This window comes from Mauremys reevesii, linkage group 8 (assembly GCF_016161935.1).
Source record: "Mauremys reevesii isolate NIE-2019 linkage group 8, ASM1616193v1, whole genome shotgun sequence".
Classification (NCBI taxonomy): Eukaryota; Metazoa; Chordata; order Testudines; family Geoemydidae; genus Mauremys; species Mauremys reevesii.
In genome coordinates, this window is record NC_052630.1 from 48,371,192 (window position 1) to 48,388,733 (window position 17,542).

Consider the following 17,542-nt stretch of genomic DNA (forward strand, 5'->3'; position numbering starts at 1 on the left):
ACAACCAGCCTCTGGATCAGAAAGGGCCAGCAATGACACCGAGCTACAGGAGATCTAACCCCAAAGACTGTATCTAATTTCAGCCTGAGTGGGTCATCCCTGCCTCTGACAGAGGCCTAAGGGGTCTGTCCCTTTTTAACACTTTGGCAACACTTGTAAAGCTTGTCATGCCAATAAAGTCTCGCTGAATTGAATTGAATTGAAAGTGCCACTGACCCAGATAACATAGAATAGCCAGCACCTCATCTGACCTTTCACGAACCGAAAACAACCTTGCTATCTTGGCATTTAGAAACTGATCAGGGATGGGTCCATGCTGCCGGGTCTGCATGTGGACCCAGCCTCTCCCAAAGTTTGGCTCTAGGGCTGCATTTTCAGATTAATGACTATACATGTGTGAGGCTTAAAAAAATATAAGACCTGAGACAGGCAGGAGCTGTGGAAATGAAGCTTCAGATTTTGCTGCAGTTCAATGTCGACCTGGTGCTCTTAGCTGTCGGAGGACCTGCAAGACAGCAGATTTCCAAGCGATGCTTCATTGCGTTCTAATACTACCTCCTCTAGTGCAGTTACAGACTAATGGATATGGCAAATACAATGTGTTGCAGCTGAGAGAGCTGAGAAAACTGTCAACATCATTTCCAGACATAGAGACAGAGGGCTCTGTGCTCTGGTCACTTTTGACAGCAATGCTGAATGACCATTCCCTTGCTGTGTGCCCCTTCCTCATCAGACTTATTGAATCTCAGTGCTTTTAGTCCCTGGGAGGGGTTTTAGCCTGAAGTCTCTGCTGTGCTCTCCGTCTTAACTCCAACTAACAAAGTCTTTGTCTGGGAATTTCCTTTGGTGTCTAAGGAGAGTCCCCGCACAGCTGGCACGTGCAGAGCGACCCCCTTAGAGCTTGCAGGGTCTCTCCCCATCACTTGCTTTGTGTGGCTCCAAGGGGAGAATTTGGGTGGCAGAGGTCAAGAGGCTGGGTGACTGAGGGACTGCTGGGGTTTGGGAGCTACAGGAGAGTGGGAGGGCATCCGAGCCAGGGATAATTGGGTGTGAGATATGTTTGGGCAAGGAAATCCAGGATTTCCTGAGGCAGACGGCAGTAGGAGGAAAAGAGCCCCCTGCATCCTTAGGAGGTTCCCTGGCCTCTGGCGTGTCCTTCTCACACTCCTAACTCAAAAGTGAATAACTCTTCAGATTCATTTCTCCCCATCGCAGGTTCCCATCTCTCCACCTGCATTCTGTTATGGCACCTGTCTGCCTGGAGTCTGAGCACCTTCTGTACACACAGGATGGAGGTGTTCATCCATCCCTCCCCGCTTTCCAGTCAGAAGGGGTGGAGACCAGCACAAAGCTACCCTAAAGGACTAGAGAATTGGGCCCATAATCTTTCCGCCACAGCACACCCTCAGGTAATCTTGTCCTAGAAATACCATATACTATGTTGTGTAGGGCAACAAATGTGTACCATTTTAATTTATATGGTCACTCAAGACCCCACTCTGTAATCAGTGGCTATGACTATTTTAATTTATTTTTAAATAATTTATTAGTCTATTCATTATTATTATTTATTATTATTATATACAGATACTGATAATCATATAATGGATTCATCCTGCCCTTCAGGCTCTGAGCTCTGTAGCCCCAATACTCACGGGGCGTGGCCAGCTTTGTGAAGATGGGAAGCAAGATATCTTCCAGCTGCTGCTTCTGATCCAGGAAGTCTTGTCTGGTGGGCTCCTTGGCGTTCTCAAGCCAGTCAGATTTTACACGACAGGCGCTGAGAGACATGTTCTGTAGAAGAGACAAGGGACATTAACCTTTAGAAGGCGACCTCCGGAAATCAGTTACTTCGTTTTAGATGAGGTTACAAGTGGCCCCTCTCATTCAATCAGAAGGTCAGGTAACAACCCAGGGTCAAACTGCCCGTGTGATCTCTTACATGCCTGCCTCTGCCAGCCACAAAAGAGAGGATGCAACATTGGCCTTCTTGAACTGAAACTGGCCTCTCCTGTTAGGAGTTACAAATAAGGTACATAGATTAAGTTTGTATCAGTTAATTGAAGAGAGAGGTATGGTGTAGTGATCAGAGCACAGGACTGGGAGCCAGGAGCTCCCAAGATATCATCCAGAACCAGACGCTCACTCTTCCTGTGCCTCTGGGTTCAGGAGAAGTGGGTGCGACTCTCTTCAGAGCCCATAAATGCTGTTGGGCTACAGGAGATGCTGCAAAGCAATACGAGGTGCCAAGCAATTCAGCGTTAAGAGTGCAGTGAAAGGGCTAGAGCAGGCAGGAGGAGCGTGGGCTCCGTTCTCCCTGTGTAACCTTGGAATACCTCTCCCATGGGTCGCTTTCCCCATCTGTAACTGGGGATAACACTCACCTCACACAGGACCTATAAGGCTTCATTCATATGTGCAAAGCATCAGATCCTCAAAGGGATTTAGGTGTCCAACTCCCACTGAAATCCATGGGAGTTAGACACCCAAATACCTTGGCGATCTGAGCCTTTGTGTTTATCCAGCACCTTCTCCAGCAGGCTATCAAAGTATTATCATTCATACACTGATCTGCTCCCCATTGCAAGCACTGCTGAGTGTAGTCTCCTTCTCTCTTATTCTGCAAAGGGTGTTGTGAGCAGAAAACATATCCCCACATGGAATCAAGAAGGCAGTTCTAAACTTTACTGCGAATAGGTCGGTTCTCCTGATAAGAGCTCTGCACTGTACCTTGTCTTCCTTGTTCAGCCTTCCCTGCACCTTCTCTGGGTCTGCAATCGTTGCCTGGATGTGGGCAATGAACGTCTGCAGAGCCTGCTTAGCTTCTGTGAAACAGGACACACACGATGAAGAGACAAGGTTAGTCATGGGGAAGTAGTCACAGAACGAGGCAGGGGCTTATAGAGAGAGAGACTGCTACACAAAAGGAACCAGCCTTGTGTCCCATATTGATCCAGACTGCTTTAAGGCTATTTAGGTACCAATTATTTGCCCTTCCTTGGAAGCCCTTGGGGTTTATAATTATAATGAATGGAGCCTCATCATACTCCCGGGAGGTGGATAAGTCTATTGTCCCATTTTATAGATTGGGAAACTAGGCACAACAGGACAGATCCTCAGCTGGTGTAAATCACTGCCTTCAATGACAATTTATGCCAGCTAAGGATCTAGAAATGATGGGCCTGCTCCTGTGAGGTGGTGGGTGCCCCTAGTTCCTCTGGACTTCAAGGGAAGTCCCAAGAGCTCAGCCTCCCACAGGGTCACACCTACACTAAGGGTCATCTTTGTAGGCTGCAAACTTGAGGGGTCAGTCATTGGCAAAACTGTGTATATTAGAAAGAGTACAATGCAGAGCACTGCCCTGACCAAGTCATTCGGGGGCCAGACTGTGAACCCCTGACTCACAACAGAGCAGTTACTCACAGGAGAAGCTGTGACTTCAATGGGACTAGTTGTGTGCACAAGAGGTTCACAACTAAATGACACCAGGTTTCTCATGTTCCCTAGTTTCATAAATATAACTGGCTGTACTAGAACAGCATCCTTAGCAAGTCAAACATCTGTATTAACAATAGTTTGCACTTATATCGCTCCTTTCATCTGTGGATTTCAAAGCACTGTACAAAACGGATCAATATTATCTCCATTTTACAAATGGGGAACTGAGTCACAGAGCGGCTAAATCAGTTACAGAGCTGGGATTAGAAGTCAATCTTTCTAACTCCCCCTTCCCCACTCTAGCTGCTAGACCATGTTAGGCTGCTTATATCTTTAACTTCTTACGATGCCCACTGAAAAAAGCTTTGAGATCCTTATGACATCACAATACCTTTCTTGAAAGCAAACGCCACTGGCTGATGATGTTACCAGCTGACAACTTCTCTGGCACTCAGGACTGGAGCTTGGTCCCAAGCCACAAAACGCCAGGGTGGAGTGGTTCATTTGCTTAAAATCCATCCAAGGCACTACAGTATGAATTCTACAGGCTATTTGCTGCTGGATCTCTGGCTGCAGTTGGTACATGCTGATGATCAAGTCACTGGAGACCTTTCCTCTTAAAAAAAGATAATGTTTGTCCGAGGTGTCTCCCTAGTCTTTCCTGTCTGGATTGCCTTCTTGTTCCAAGAGACCCTCTGCCTTTGTGATCGCCCCAGCTGGGTTAGAGTTGGATGGGAAATTCTTCCAGAGGATCTGGAGCAACTGCAACTTGGAACTGCACTTCAATCTAACTGCCTGCCCTACCCTCTGGACCAACTGTCTCACTGCTTTACTTACCTGGAAATAGCCAAAGGATGGTTGGAGGTTTTGTATACCAGCTGCAAAATTATACTTTTCCTCCTAGGGGGCTTATGTGTATGCGGTCTTTGGAGCAAATTGAGAAGACCGCAGAAGAAGGTGAGTGATGGAAATGAGCAAGGTAGGAACAGTGCAGGTTAGATTACAGCACGGGACTGGAAATCGACTAACTCTACTACTGATTCACTGGGTGGCCTTGGGCAAGTCACTTAAGCCTAACTTTTGAAGACACCAAGGCCAAGAGGTTCAGAAATAGGAGACTAAAGCTAAGTCCATATTTGGGTACCTCAGAAAGTGGCCTGATTGTCAATAAACTCAAGATCTCCCATTGATGGTACTCATGTCTCCAGGGGCTCTGCTGTGTGCTTGGCACTTTGGGAAGTCAGACCACTTATTTAGGTGTTGAAATATCCTGTGTTGGCCAGAGGCGGTTGTCAGCTTTCGAGTTTTGTGCCATGATACAAGCTAAAGGCTATGAACAGCTAGAGTCAAGGCACTTAAATATGGGAAATAGCAACCAGCCCAGGATAGCACCCACCGCTTTGGCTTGGATCATCCCTGAGCCTTGAGTCCCATTTCCTGGGGGAGGTGGGAGCCCTCTGGGTATGGCCAGAGATCTAGGGAAAGCCTACCCTTATGCCATTACTATTATTTGTATTAGAGTGGCACTTATGAACCCCAGTAAAGGATCAGGGTCCCATGGTGCTTGGTGCTGTACAGAGAGTAGTAAAACAAAAATAGTCCCTGCCCCAGAGAGCTTACAGTGTCGCTTAGTGCAGAGGTTCTCAACCTTTCTCTTTCGGAGGCCCCCCCAAAATGCTATAAAAACTCCACAGCCCACCTGTGCCACAACAACTGTTCTTCTGCATCTAAAAGCCAGGGCCGGCATTAAGGGGTAACAAGAAGGGCAACCGCCTGGGGCCCTATGCCACAGGGAGCACTGTGAAGCTCAGTTGCTCAGGCTTCGGCTTCAGCCCCAGGGGGTGGGGCTCGGGGCCCCAGGCTGCAGTCCTGCATGGCGGGGCTTTGGCTTTCTGTCCTGGGCCCTAGCAAGTCTAGCACTGGCCATGCTTGGCGGACCCCCTGAAACCTGCCCATGGCCCCCAGGGGACTCCTGGTTGAGAACCACTGGACTAGGGATACCGAATGGTGCTCTCTGAATCCAAAGAGGTAAGGAAAGGAGCAGCGGAGAGATGAGAGGGGGTAACACTACAAACATTCGGTGATCACCAAACAGTCGATGCCTGGGGCCTTGCTGCTGCAAACACTGAGCTTTCCAAATTAATCCACATTCAAGGATTTGCTCCGGCTTGCCCACATGGCAGGGCTGCCATCTGTACTCAGACCACACGCGCCCTCAGTGAGGCAACATACTTGCACCTGGGCTTTCAGATGGAGTCAGATCTTGGCCCAGTTCCTCCAAGTATTTTGGCTCCTAACTTCTACTGAAATCAATGGAAATTAGGAGCCTAGATACCGTTGAGGACCTAGGCCCTGCTGCTTTTGGGGCAGAGTGCTGTATGTCAATGGGACTATTCACAAAGCAAGGTACAGCTCAGCGTAAGTGCATCAGGAAGTGGCCCTTACAGCTCAGTCCTGCTCACACCGATGAAAAGAGGAGTTTTGCCATTGACATCAGCAGGCCCAGGATTAGACCCTTTGTCAGCAGTCTCTAGACGATGCTGAAGAAACATGACTTGTTGATTATTTAAAATGCTCTGGCTCCTTCTTCAGCACTGTTCCAAGAGGCTGGAAACCTCTCCATGAACCATCAAAGGGGAAAGGGCTGATTTTAAAGGGACAGGTCAACTGGGCCTCATCGTTTTAAACTGAATTGGTATTCTGAGGACTGAACCTAACGGCAAAGGACTCTGTAGCATGGGCTCGCTCAAGGATTTATCTCATGCACCATGAACATAACATAGGAACAGCCAGACTGGCTCAGACTTGTGATCATCTAGCCCAGTGGCCTGTCTCTGGCAAAACCAGACACATCCAAGAAAGGTGCAAGAAACCCCCTATAGGCAGATGTGGGGGTGATCTGCCCCCAGGAAGGTCTCATCCTAGTCCCTAAGAGTTAGAGATTGATTTAAGCCCTAAAATGGGCAATGGAGACATTTGAAAGTACTGTAACAGCCAGGATAGAACCCAGTGGGAGCTTAGCAGGTGGATGGGAGGATAAGTCTGAAGTTTTCTTATAACGACCTGCAAAAAGTAAATCTCTGGAGAACAACAGACTGGACCAGATCCCCAGGCTAGTGTAAACCAGCATATCTCCATTGAAGTCCATGGGCCAGATCCCCAGACTGGTGTAAATCAGCATAGCTCCACTGAAGTCAGTGGAGGTGACTTACACCAGCTGAAGATCTGGCCTGCGGACTCTTGAATTGGTAAATAAGAAATCCAGGCTGATGGCTTTTGGCTCTCAATGAAAAGAATTACTGTCACAATGTCATCTGCTTTGTCTTTCCAGGTGTCCGTGAAGACCTCTTCTGTTTCTGTCACGACAGAATTTCATGCTGAGTGCACCTGCAACGTGGACAAAATGCTCTGCAGGCTGGTGGCAAACACGTCTATCATGATGAAATGCCTGAAGTATGTATGCCACCATCATAGGAAAGAAGCCAGGCACCGGAAGTTAAGTAAGAAGAGGAAGGAAGAAGAAATTAAGGATGAGGAGATCTTCCCTATTTGTCTGTACAGCCACTACTCCAGCACGGATACCGTGATGCAGGAAGTATAAGGGAAAGGCCTCCTTCTTGGACAACAATCATATTTTTGTGCTCTGATAATTGTTTTTCCATATTCTTTGCTAAGATGTTGCGAAGGCAGGAGAGTGGGGAGGTCAAGGACAGAGCCAATCCGAAGTCAATGTCTGTTTGTTTGAACGTTTATCTAATGATGACAGTTTGAGAATTGAATGTTGTCAATGTTCCTGTGGACAAGGTGGGGAAGGAGGAGGGGAGAAAGAGGGACTATTAAAAAAAAATCTTTCAGAAGCGTGGTGATGGCACTTTGAATTTGGAACATCAGCAAATTACATTGTACTAGGCAGAAAGAAGCCCCAGTTCTCTCCTGTGATCCAGCTGCTTTCAGCCACTCCCTCAATGCAAGGCAGCTAGAAAGCTGCCTTATTGCAGATAGCTGGGAACTCCTCTAGCCAAAGGTGAATCCCCATATGGCATAGAACCAGAATAAGTGCTGTACATCAGCTCCTCCAGCACAGTGGGCATGGCCAAGGAACGGGGGGCATGACTGGAGAGCCACTGTATCCAGCAACCCCTGGCTGCTAGAATGGCCCCTTAGGGCTTTAGCTGCTGGGTCACACCAGGGGCCAAACTGCTCCCTGCGTGTCAGGGAGCTGCATGGACAGGGTAAAGCAGCTTTGTCCCTTTTCCTCTGGTCCTGCACTGAGCATTGCTTGGCAGGACCAGAGAACCTCAGCCTGATGCTTTACATTTCTGCTATCCAGGACTTTCCTTAGGGCATGGGCACCAACGGTCCACCCACAGAGTTACTGGTGCAGCTCTCACCTTAGGAGCTGCATTTGTTGTTGAATCAATCACCTTACATGTCAGGCCTAGAGTAGTATTTAAAATTCACGTGACCTACAGACATGGGGGTCAGATCTTCAGCTGGTGTAAATCAGCATAGTTTCATTCACTCCAATGGAGCTCTGATGGACTTTCACCAGCTGAGGCTCTAACCCATGGTGATCACAACCACCTCTGTGTAGCTGGGCATTACCAGTCTCACCTGCCCAGTCCAGGAATTCGACACAGTCTGTCTGTGTATAACGGTGGGCTATATCTCGGGCCTTTTCACCCTGGAAAGTCGTTGCTAGAATATCAGCTTCCAGTTCTACCAGAGTTTTCAAAGTCTCCAGCTGGCCCCAGGCCGCAGCACAGTGGAGGAGTGTGTAACCTGGGGGATGACAGAGAAGTCATCAGAATCAAAGGGAGAGGTATCTTGCTGGGGGTCAAATGCCAGCTAATAATACTTTGCATTTTCAGAGCAACTTTCTTCCCAAAGTGCTAAGTACATGTGAAACCCCTCTGTAATGCAGCCGCCACTGGAGGGGAGGTCAGCAACTAACCAGTGCTGCACAGCAGAGTGCGGATGGGGAGAAAATTGTGGCCAAGGGCAATCCTCCGACAAAATGTACCGGGAAGGAGCCAGCCATGGAGGGGAGGGGAAAGGCATATGGAGTCTGGAATCAGTGGTACAACAGAGGAAAGGGAAGTTTTGCAGCAAGCGGGTTAGAGAATTTAGGTTGCAGGAAGTGAGAGATGACCAAGCAGCTGGGACAACAGAACAGGAAGATCAATTTCTAACAGTGGAGAGTTACAGGAAGGGAACAGAGGAGAGGCCAGGATAGGGGGAGTGAGTGAGCATAGAGAGGAGGTGAGTATAAAGCCATGTGGGGATCTAGGGTCAGATCCAAAGCCTAGTGCAGTCAATGGAAAGACTCCCATTACTTCAGTGGTGCTTGGATCACAGAAGGTGGAAGGAGTAAGTGAATGTGAATTCAGAGAAGTCAGGCTAAGCTTGAAGGAGCAGAAGGGCTGATCCTGCACCAATGAAGTCAATGAGTCGGCTTGGATGGGAACTGGGTCAGGGCCGGAGTGAGCAGGTGTGGGGCCCAATCTGTCGCCCGCTGCTGTCAGCAGCATACCTCTGGCTGTTTTATCCTTCATGACCACTCCGTATTTTGCCAGTGCTCTGATGACTGCACTCTGTCCAGCCATGCTGGTTGCGTACAGTAGGTCTCTCCCTACGATGTCCTTTTCCATGAGAAGTTGCATGGCCTTTTCACCATCAGGGTCTTCTGGGTCGGCAAAAATCTGCTGCACACCTTCCACATCTCCAGTGAGAGCATGCCTCAGGAGAGGGTTAGAATATTCTGGCTCCTTAGGCTCTCCTGTATCTGCTGGCTGTGTAGCTTCTACTAGCTCCATTGTCTCTAGAGCAATGTCTGCCAAAAAAGGAGGAACAGTATGGAATCCTTTAAAGCAGCTGATTGGTTTTGTGGTTTGCCCGTATATATATTCACCAGGATTGTAACCTGGGTCTTTTCCGAAATAGAATGGGGCACATCCAATATTCACCAATGACCCTCCCTGATATGAATGTATTATTTTTATTTACAGTGTGGCCAACTCTCATTATTTTATCGTGGGTCTTGTGATTTTTCTTAAAGCCCCAGATGTTGGAACCATGATATTGCATGAGAATCTCAACTTTCATTTAAAAAACAAAGTACACTGCGTGCCTTGTGGTTGCAGAGTACAGCTGGAAAATGTCAACCCTAATGGCTTAAACCCCAGAAGGCAAATACCAAGAACCCAACATTTACTATTTTTTAAAAAATCTCATGATTTTAAAGCCAATTTTGTGATTTGTGTGAGTCAGACTCATGAGTTTTGAACTTTGGGGTTGGCAATACTGTTTTTATATTGTTACCAATGCACATGCCAGTTTTGCAGAATGTAATGTTTAAAAGGGCTTGCCACCTAACTCAGGCAGAGCAGATCAAATTAACTAGTGACCACATTAAGTGCAGATCATTGTGATAAATTAAGACAGATTTCCATGAGTATACATCAGGAAGAGCTTGGTATGAGCAAGACAATGAACTTTCTTTGAACTCAGTAGCCCTTACATAAAGATTTCAAATGTGATTTTTCTGCCCAGTGTCAATTTATTTCCATTACTATAGTGTATATTCATCCCATTACTGGCTCCTCCTGCTGGCTAAAGTGAAACATAGCAATTCGCAGTTTTACTTTTTACTGGGCTGCTGGAGAAGGATAATTATTTTGGTATTGAAGATCATGGGCTCCTATTCTCTTGCAGCTGTTGGGGAGTCTGCAAGACTAATTATTAGAGTAGACCACTGAAAGTTGGGATTGCTGGGTTCTAGATCTTGCTTTGTCACTTATTAGCAATGGTCTTGCTCCATCACCCATTGAAATCAATGGAAAAACTCCCATTGATTTCAGTAGAAGCATGAGGCCCTGTGTGACCTCAGAAAAAAGTCACATAACTTCTCCGTGTGTTGGTTTCACCACTGGTAAATTGGGGATAATAATGTAAATTTGCAAGGTTGTTGTGAGGCAATTAATTACAGCCCAAGAAAGCTAGCAACAGTGATATTGGTTGGGGGATAGGGACATAGTTTTTAATCCCATTGAAACTGGGCACAGTATGTTTTTTGTATATATATGGACTGTCAATTAATTGCAGTTAACACAAAACAAATTAACTACATTAAAAACAGGGATTAATCACAGTTTTAATCACACTGTTAAACAATAATGGAATACCTATTTAAATTTATTATAAATATTTTGGATGTTTTTCTACATTTTTCAAATATTTTGATTTTGATTACAACATGGAATACAAAATGTACAGTGCTCACTTTATGTTATTTTTTATTACAAGTATTTGCACAGTAAAAAAAAAAAAGACCCAAAGCAGTGCAGAGCAATGCACCTTCATTTTCATCATCTGAGTCAGATGCCACCATCAGAAATTAACACATTTATTTTAATCATCAGCATGGAAGCATGTCCTCTGTAACGGAGGTCCAAGCATGAAGGGGCATACAAATGTTTAGCACATCTGGCACGGAAATTTCTTGCAACGCTGGCTACAACAGTGCCATGCGAAATCTGTTCTCACTTTCAGGTGACATTATAAACAAACAGCAGGCAGCATTATCTCCTGTCAATGTAAACAAATTTGTTTGTCTTACCAATTGGCTGAAGAAGTGGACTTTTGTTTTTAAGTGCAGTTATGTAAAAAAAAAATCTACATTTGTAAATTGCACTTTCATGATAAGAGACTGCAGTACAACACTTGTATGAAGTGAATTGAAAAATACTGTTTCTTTTATCTTTTTTACATGACAAATATTTGTAATCAAAAAATATAAAGTGAGCACTGTACACTTTGTATTCTATGTTGTAATTGAAATCAATATTTGAAAATGTAGAAAAACATCCAAAATATTTATAATATATTTAAATTAGTATTCTATTATTAACAGTGTGATTAAAACTGATTAATTGCAAATATTTTTATCTCGCAATTGCAATTATTTTTTTAATCGTTTGACAGCCATTTATATATATATATATATATATATATATATATATATATATATATATATATATAGCCATTGTTTATTTTCATTTTATCACAAAAGCACTTATTCATAGATTTCAAATACACAAATACTTGGAGATTAAGGAACAAAAACACAGGGGACTTTAATATCTATGTACTCCATAAGAGAGAGACTTTCTAGGGACAGTTTGGCATGTATTTTCCCAGGATCAGGGCCTAACTCAGTTAATTCAGGACAGAGGATTACGTGGCGTCCCAGTGAAGTCAGTGGGGCTCTGCACAGGAGAAAGGGTCCATACCTGGAAATTGCATCAGGCCCAACGTCACTTAAGCTGACAGGAACCATTTTGTTTCTGTTTTCTCATGAGAGGGCAAATACATTCTTACTGTGAGGCTACTTCTCTCTCCAGCCCATGGGAAAGTGCCATTTTCACAAACATTTAAGAAGGAAAGCCATGTTAGAGGAGGATTTGTCATAGAAGGATCTGATCCTGACTGGTGCTGGGTGCCCCAGACTAACTGATCCCAGTGGGAGCTGCAGGTACCATGCTCACACAGTTTTCAGGGTAACTGTGTTGAAAAACATAGGACAAAGGGCCAGCTGCCAAGGGGAGGTCCCCTGCACAGTGGCATCGAAGCTCACAAGACAGGGGCCTGCTGCACTGGATTCGTGCATGCAACTTCATTGTTCTCTGCTCAAATGCTTCTTAGTGGCTCTCGACTGGACCCAGGCTGCTGTGGGAAAACAAGCACCACACCTGCAACGTCCCACAGCTCCCTAGTGCAGATTCTCAGGATCAGGCCCTAAATGATCACACTGAACAAGACACAATTAGGGCCCCATGGCCCCTCTAGGGCTCACACAAACCTGTGCACAGCGGGGATGTCCTCACCTCCGAGTCCCAAGAAAGCTATTCCGGGCCCTGCTTGGCCCCACCGATGCAAACAGCTTCTGCTGTTGCCATAGCAACAGTTCTCTGTGTGCCACTGTCACTCTCCTCCCTGCCAAGAGTTCCAGGGTGCACAATACCACTGAGTCTGGAAATGCGAGGGAAATCACTGGTGAATACGGCTGGAGGAATCATCAAAGCTTTCTGATGCCAGCCTGCATCTCCTGACACTGTAATTTTTAGGGAAGGGATTTAAAAGCCATTTCCAAACCCTTGGTATCATGTAATTTGTTTTGAAATGGGTTGTCATGCTTAGGAAGGAGCATAAGTCTTTGTAGAATCAGAGTCCAGTTGAAGTACACTGAGATGAGATCTTGCAACTGCTCTTCTTTCATTTTTGACCCAACACAAATCTGCTATTCTCTCACCACTGTTATTGCCTGGTGTGGAGATGGGAATTGTCTTGAGTCATTCTGAGCATCTTGAGTTATTCTGATAGGCAAAGAATAAAAATCACAACACACTTGTTGCAGAGGTTGCAATTTGTACGGTACTTTGATATTCTTTGGGAGGAATGGTGCTCTAGAAATGTAAAATATTATTAGTTCAGGTTTACTTAGGCTGCTGGATTGTGCTGGAATGTTGCACTAAGTCCTGAGTTCTATACCTGGCTCTGTCACTAACTCACTGTGTGATCATGGGCTAGTCTTGTAAATTGTCCATGCCTCCATTTCCTCATTTGCAAAATGGGGATAATAATCCTTACCTAGTAAACAGGAAGAAATCCCACCTGTCCCCAAAATTTCCAGGGTCATCCCACTTTAAATAAGTGAAAATGTGCCAAGCGCTGTAATTATGGATCCTAATGTAGCCTGAACATGCCTACAAATTTTGAATGTTTAAAAAAATGTGTAACCCTGCATTTTATTATTCTGAATTCTTGTCATCGGGAGTGCTGAGGCATTAAGCCACATTTGGCGACATTTTGCACTGTGGGTTGGTGGCACTTCACCATGATATGGCTATGCTTTGCCTCAACATGGTGATGCTTCATTGGGATGTTTCTCCACAAGAGTTCGCTGTGACGCTTTATCATGACACAGTGACACTTCACCGTGATGTGGTGCTACTTTGCTAGGATGCTTTCCTGTGGCCTGGTGATGCTCAGTTATGGCAGTATGACCCTTTGGTGTGACTTTTTCTCCATGACACACTGCCATGATGGAGGGATGCATTGCTGTGAGGTGAGTGCTTCTCCAGGACACTATGATACTCGGTGGTGACCCATTGCCATGACACAGTGACACTTTACAGTGACCCATTACCATGACACGTGGTGGTAACTGTTGCCATGATGCTTTGCCATGACACAGTGACCCCTGGCAGTGTCCCGCTACTATGTCACTAGGTGGTGGCTGCCGCCATAATGCTTTGCCATGACACAGTGACACTTAGCGGTGACCTGTTACCATGACACTTTGCCGTGACACTTGGCGGTGACCCATTACCATAATGCTTGGTGGTGACCGTTCCTGTGACACAGTGACACTTGACAGCAGGGTTGCCAACATTTCAAAAAATAAGGGACTGTTTTCTTAGCACTCTCACCCCACTCCTCCTCCTGACATTATTATGATCATCATTATTAATAATAATAATAAGCAGTACTCACCTACATTCGCGTGGGGGTATTTCTTGCTGTTTTTGCAGCACTCAATAACTCCCAATCTTGTTCAGAGATGAAAAATAAAGGACATTCTTGTAATAAGGGACTGGTGGCCACCTTATTTGGTGGTGACCCACTGCCAGGAGGCTTCACATGACACTTCATGGTGGTGCCGTGACAACTCAGGGCGATACCAGCGCAGTCCGCTGCCATGACGGCCAGGCGTTCGCCTTCAGCCTGGTGCCGCCATTGGGCCCCCTGAGCCCCCATCTCCGGGGGAAGAAAGGGGGCGGGCCGGTTTGAGCCCGGAACGGCGGTGTCCGCGGCTGCGGTTCCGGGGGGAAGGCTGGAGAGGCCGGACCACGTCCTGCTGGCGGAGCCGACGGGCTGAGGGGGCTGGTTACTCGCTGTTCCGGGACCCGCAGCAGCAGCCGCCGCCGCACCCGCAGGCACAGACCCCGCTCCCGTGAGTGACAGGGCGGGGGTCCGGGTCCCTTCTCCGCCGGCTACAGTCTCCCAGGTGGCGGGTCCTTCAGGGGAAGACTCCCCCGCCCCCGTTCAAGCGAAGGGGTCAGGCCTCCGCAAGGGATGGCGGGGAGCCGGGGGCCCGGGCCTTGGGGCTGGGGCTGGGACTTGGTGGGGAGGGAGTGGGGGGGATGACGAGGGGAGGTGCAGGGTCGGGGCTGGGGGAAGTAGGGGAGGAGCAGGGTGCAGGGTCGGGGCTGGGGAAGTAGGGGAGGAGCAGGGTGCAGGGTCGGGGCTGGGGGCTTCCCATCTTCAACTGTAATTCCTTACCCTTCCCAATGCAGCCGTTCCTCCTCCCCGGCCTGGTTGGGAATAGACAGTGGGTCACGCTGGAGTCTTGTCTGTGTCTGGAGGGTACTGATGGTATCTGAGCGCACCTCCCATCCTGGGCTCACGGTACTGCCTTGCAAATGTGAACAAATTATCCAGCATCACGGTGAGATGAATACCTGATTTTGGGGAGAGTCTCAGAGGCACAGATGGTAGTTAGGGGGCCCATTCACATTGGAAGTCAATACATTTAAGTTCTTAACTGCTGTTTGTGCCTTTGAAATTCCCTCCCCTCCCTGAGTGTTACAGATGGGGAAACAGAGGCATAGAGATTTAAACCTTCTTATTGATGAGGTATAAGGAGTGATGATGCACCTAAGGTCCTGATCTGGTATTTTTTTGGAGGCGAAGGGAATGCAGGGAATAATGTTGTTTAAGTTGCTTTTCTATTTTTCAACAACATTATTTGCTAGTTCTCTTGCTGACTTCTTTTCGTTTCATGTCACGTCTTATACATGACATGATGCAAAAGGAAGGTCTCATATCAGGAGGTGATAGAAAACCAGCTATGCTTATTCATGAAAACAGCAGCATATATCTGCTATATAGCTATATCTGTATATCCTGGAACTGAGACCACTATCAGAGAGTAAAGAACACTATTAATTGAATGGAACAACAAATGGGACTAAGTATTACGTGGTGTTACTATCCCATTGAGGACATTAAATCAGGGACATTATAGCAAAATTGTACAGAAATGTATTTTCTTGATTTTAATGATATTTTGAGGGGATTAATTCTGACACAAACACACAAGGACTGTGAAGAACATAGCCTCAGTCCCTTTACAGCACAAAATGCCTGCAGCATACTGTGAACATCTTATATTCACATTCCTGTAAAAGGGTCAGGTGTGGACATGCCCATTTATCTAAATGTATACAGGTGATTCGTGACATCCAGTACCGTTAATCTTGTAGTGGAATGATCTTTATAATTCTCTGAAGCCCCTTCATACATGTGAAAAGTGTTTCACGTGTTGCATTGGAGTTGCATGTGCTCAACACCCTCCAGGAATAGGTTCCAAATGATTTATTAGTCACATTTACTAGCAAATAATAAATAGGTACTGATTAATTTGAGAAGCCTGCAAAACTAAAGAGAGCAAATCTAAACATCATCTTGATTAATCAACAACCTCGTTGGGGCAAAATATTAAATTTTCCCTATGTGTTCATAATATATCATGTTGATGGAATATATGTATGATTGTTTCTTGATCTGACCATGTAAGATTTTTATAAATTAGGCTGGAAAAACAATATGTAAAGCTAAACCTTTAATATATACAGGAGTTAGGGAATTATTATTATCCCCATTTTACATATAAAGAGCTGAGGCAGAGAGATTGGTCATAAAGAAAATCTGTGACAGTGGAGAATTGTGTCCGGATCTCCTGAGTTCCTGTCTGGTGCCTTAACCACAAGACCATTCTTTGAAGCTTTTTTCATATGCTGAGGATGTCTGCTCTTGTAGATGGTATAATTTACCGCTTTCCAGTCTCCTAGCAATGTTGTGCATCTTAATTGTTTGTGAAGTGCTCTTTGATTCTTGAATAGGTGCTATGGAATTAGAAAGTATTGTTATACTGCTCTTGCTTCTTGAGTTCAAATGTTAAAGGCTGTTATGAAACACCACAATACAGAGGGAGTATTTGGTGTTTTTGTAAAGTTTAGTTTATATATTGGCTTGATGTTCCTATTTTAAAAGAAACATGAACATTGCACTTCTTTTTTGTACTTACTATAGATTTTTCTACCTAAAGCTTCTCCCTTGCTGAAAAGACCTTTATGATTATTAACGAGGGGGGGGGAGAGAGAGAGAGAGAGTAATAAAAAGAAGCTTCACATATCATTTAAAATAGGGGTTCTCAAACTGGGGGTCAGGACCCCTCAGGGGGTCACAAAGTTATTACATGTGGGGGTTGCAAGCTGTCAGCCTCCACTCCAAACCCTGCTTTGCCACCTGCATTTATAACGTTAAATATATTTGAAGTGTTTTTAATTTATAAGGGGGGTCACACTCAGAGGCTTGCTGTGTGAAAGAGGTCACCAGTACAAAAGTTTGAGAACCACTGGTTTAAAGGATGCTGTACCAGAAAAGTGGAGTTTCATTATATTAATCATTTTCTTAAATAATCTAGTTGACAAGGGTTCCTGTAAAAAGAGGGTGTATTCAGCATTAGAATTGGAAGTCTGAGGAGTACAAAGTATGTAACTATTGCTTCTACTAAAAAGTAAATATACATTTAATAGAATTGGAAAGTGAGTTACAGTATCATGCAACTTCATCTATTTATTCTGTGGATATGTGGCTTTGTTAGCGTTCCTCTTACCTCTGGGACATACAGTTGTTCAGCCCCTAACCTGATCGTATACCAAATACTGACCCTAGGTCAGTGCTGTACTGTTTAATGGGTGCCATCTTTTTCTCATTAGTGTGTGAAGTATAAATATTTTCTGGCACTTTTTTGGAAATATCGAGAGAAGCATCCCATTCCCCACCCCCCAGTGTCCAGATAACCTTTCTTTCCTTGATAAAATTGTTTAGAGTGTCCAGCGTAGTATGCAGTTTACTGAGCGCATGATGGGTGTCACATGTGCCGACACCATCACTGTGCTAAATGTATTAAACTCATTATTTGTTAGGTGCTTAACTTTTCTTCTGTCTTATTCTCTGCAACCCAGCCATTGTTTAG

At 45.5% G+C, this 17,542-nt stretch overlaps 3 protein-coding genes across 5 annotated transcripts in view; 2 read left to right on the forward strand and 1 right to left on the reverse strand.

Moving 5' to 3' along the window:
• Positions 1-434: 434 nt before the first annotated feature.
• Positions 435-14,249, reverse strand: ANKRD45 (ankyrin repeat domain 45). Of its 3 annotated transcripts, none has more exons than XM_039485099.1 (6): positions 13,993-14,249; positions 8,972-9,271; positions 8,053-8,220; positions 2,731-2,825; positions 1,656-1,794; positions 435-505 (listed from the first exon to the last, which is right to left on the reverse strand). In XM_039485099.1, the coding sequence occupies exons 2-6, from the start codon at positions 9,252-9,254 to the stop codon at positions 453-455; spliced, it is 738 nt and encodes a 245-aa protein (XP_039341033.1). In that variant the 5' UTR covers positions 9,255-9,271; positions 13,993-14,249; the 3' UTR covers positions 435-452. The 3 variants fall into 3 exon arrangements, with proteins under 3 accessions (XP_039341033.1, XP_039341032.1, XP_039341034.1); XM_039485098.1 differs by lacking the exon at positions 13,993-14,249 and adding an exon at positions 12,299-12,392; XM_039485100.1 differs by lacking the exon at positions 13,993-14,249 and adding an exon at positions 12,324-12,376.
• TEX50 (testis expressed 50) lies at positions 3,860-7,295 on the forward strand. Its single transcript, XM_039485101.1, has 2 exons — positions 3,860-4,395; positions 6,770-7,295. Exons 1-2 carry the CDS (start codon positions 4,069-4,071, stop codon positions 7,037-7,039), a joined length of 597 nt encoding a protein of 198 aa, XP_039341035.1. The 5' UTR covers positions 3,860-4,068; the 3' UTR covers positions 7,040-7,295.
• Positions 14,250-14,284: 35 nt separating the features above from the next.
• KLHL20 (kelch like family member 20) overlaps positions 14,285-17,542 on the forward strand; it is a 43,860-nt gene continuing 40,602 nt past the window's right edge. The window contains exon 1 of the mRNA XM_039485091.1: positions 14,285-14,452. The gene's annotated coding sequence lies outside the window, so the exon portion shown is untranslated. The remainder of the gene's footprint in view (positions 14,453-17,542) is intronic.

Coding starts and splice junctions, on each gene's coding strand:
- TEX50 (XM_039485101.1), top strand. CDS start 4,069: ATGTTTGTCCGAGGTGTCTCCCTAGTCTTTCCTGTCTGGATTGCCTTC. Junction 4,396..6,769: donor TGAGAAGACCGCAGAAGAAG/GTGAGTGATGGA, acceptor TTGTCTTTCCAG/GTGTCCGTGAAGACCTCTTC.
- ANKRD45 (XM_039485099.1), bottom strand. CDS start 9,254: ATGGAGCTAGTAGAAGCTACACAGCCAGCAGATACAGGAGAGCCTAAG. Junction 8,221..8,971: donor GAAGGATAAAACAGCCAGAG/GTATGCTGCTGA, acceptor GTCATCCCCCAG/GTTACACACTCCTCCACTGT. Junction 506..1,655: donor CACAAAGCTGGCCACGCCCC/GTGAGTATTGGG, acceptor GCTGTCTTGCAG/GTCCTCCGACAGCTAAGAGC.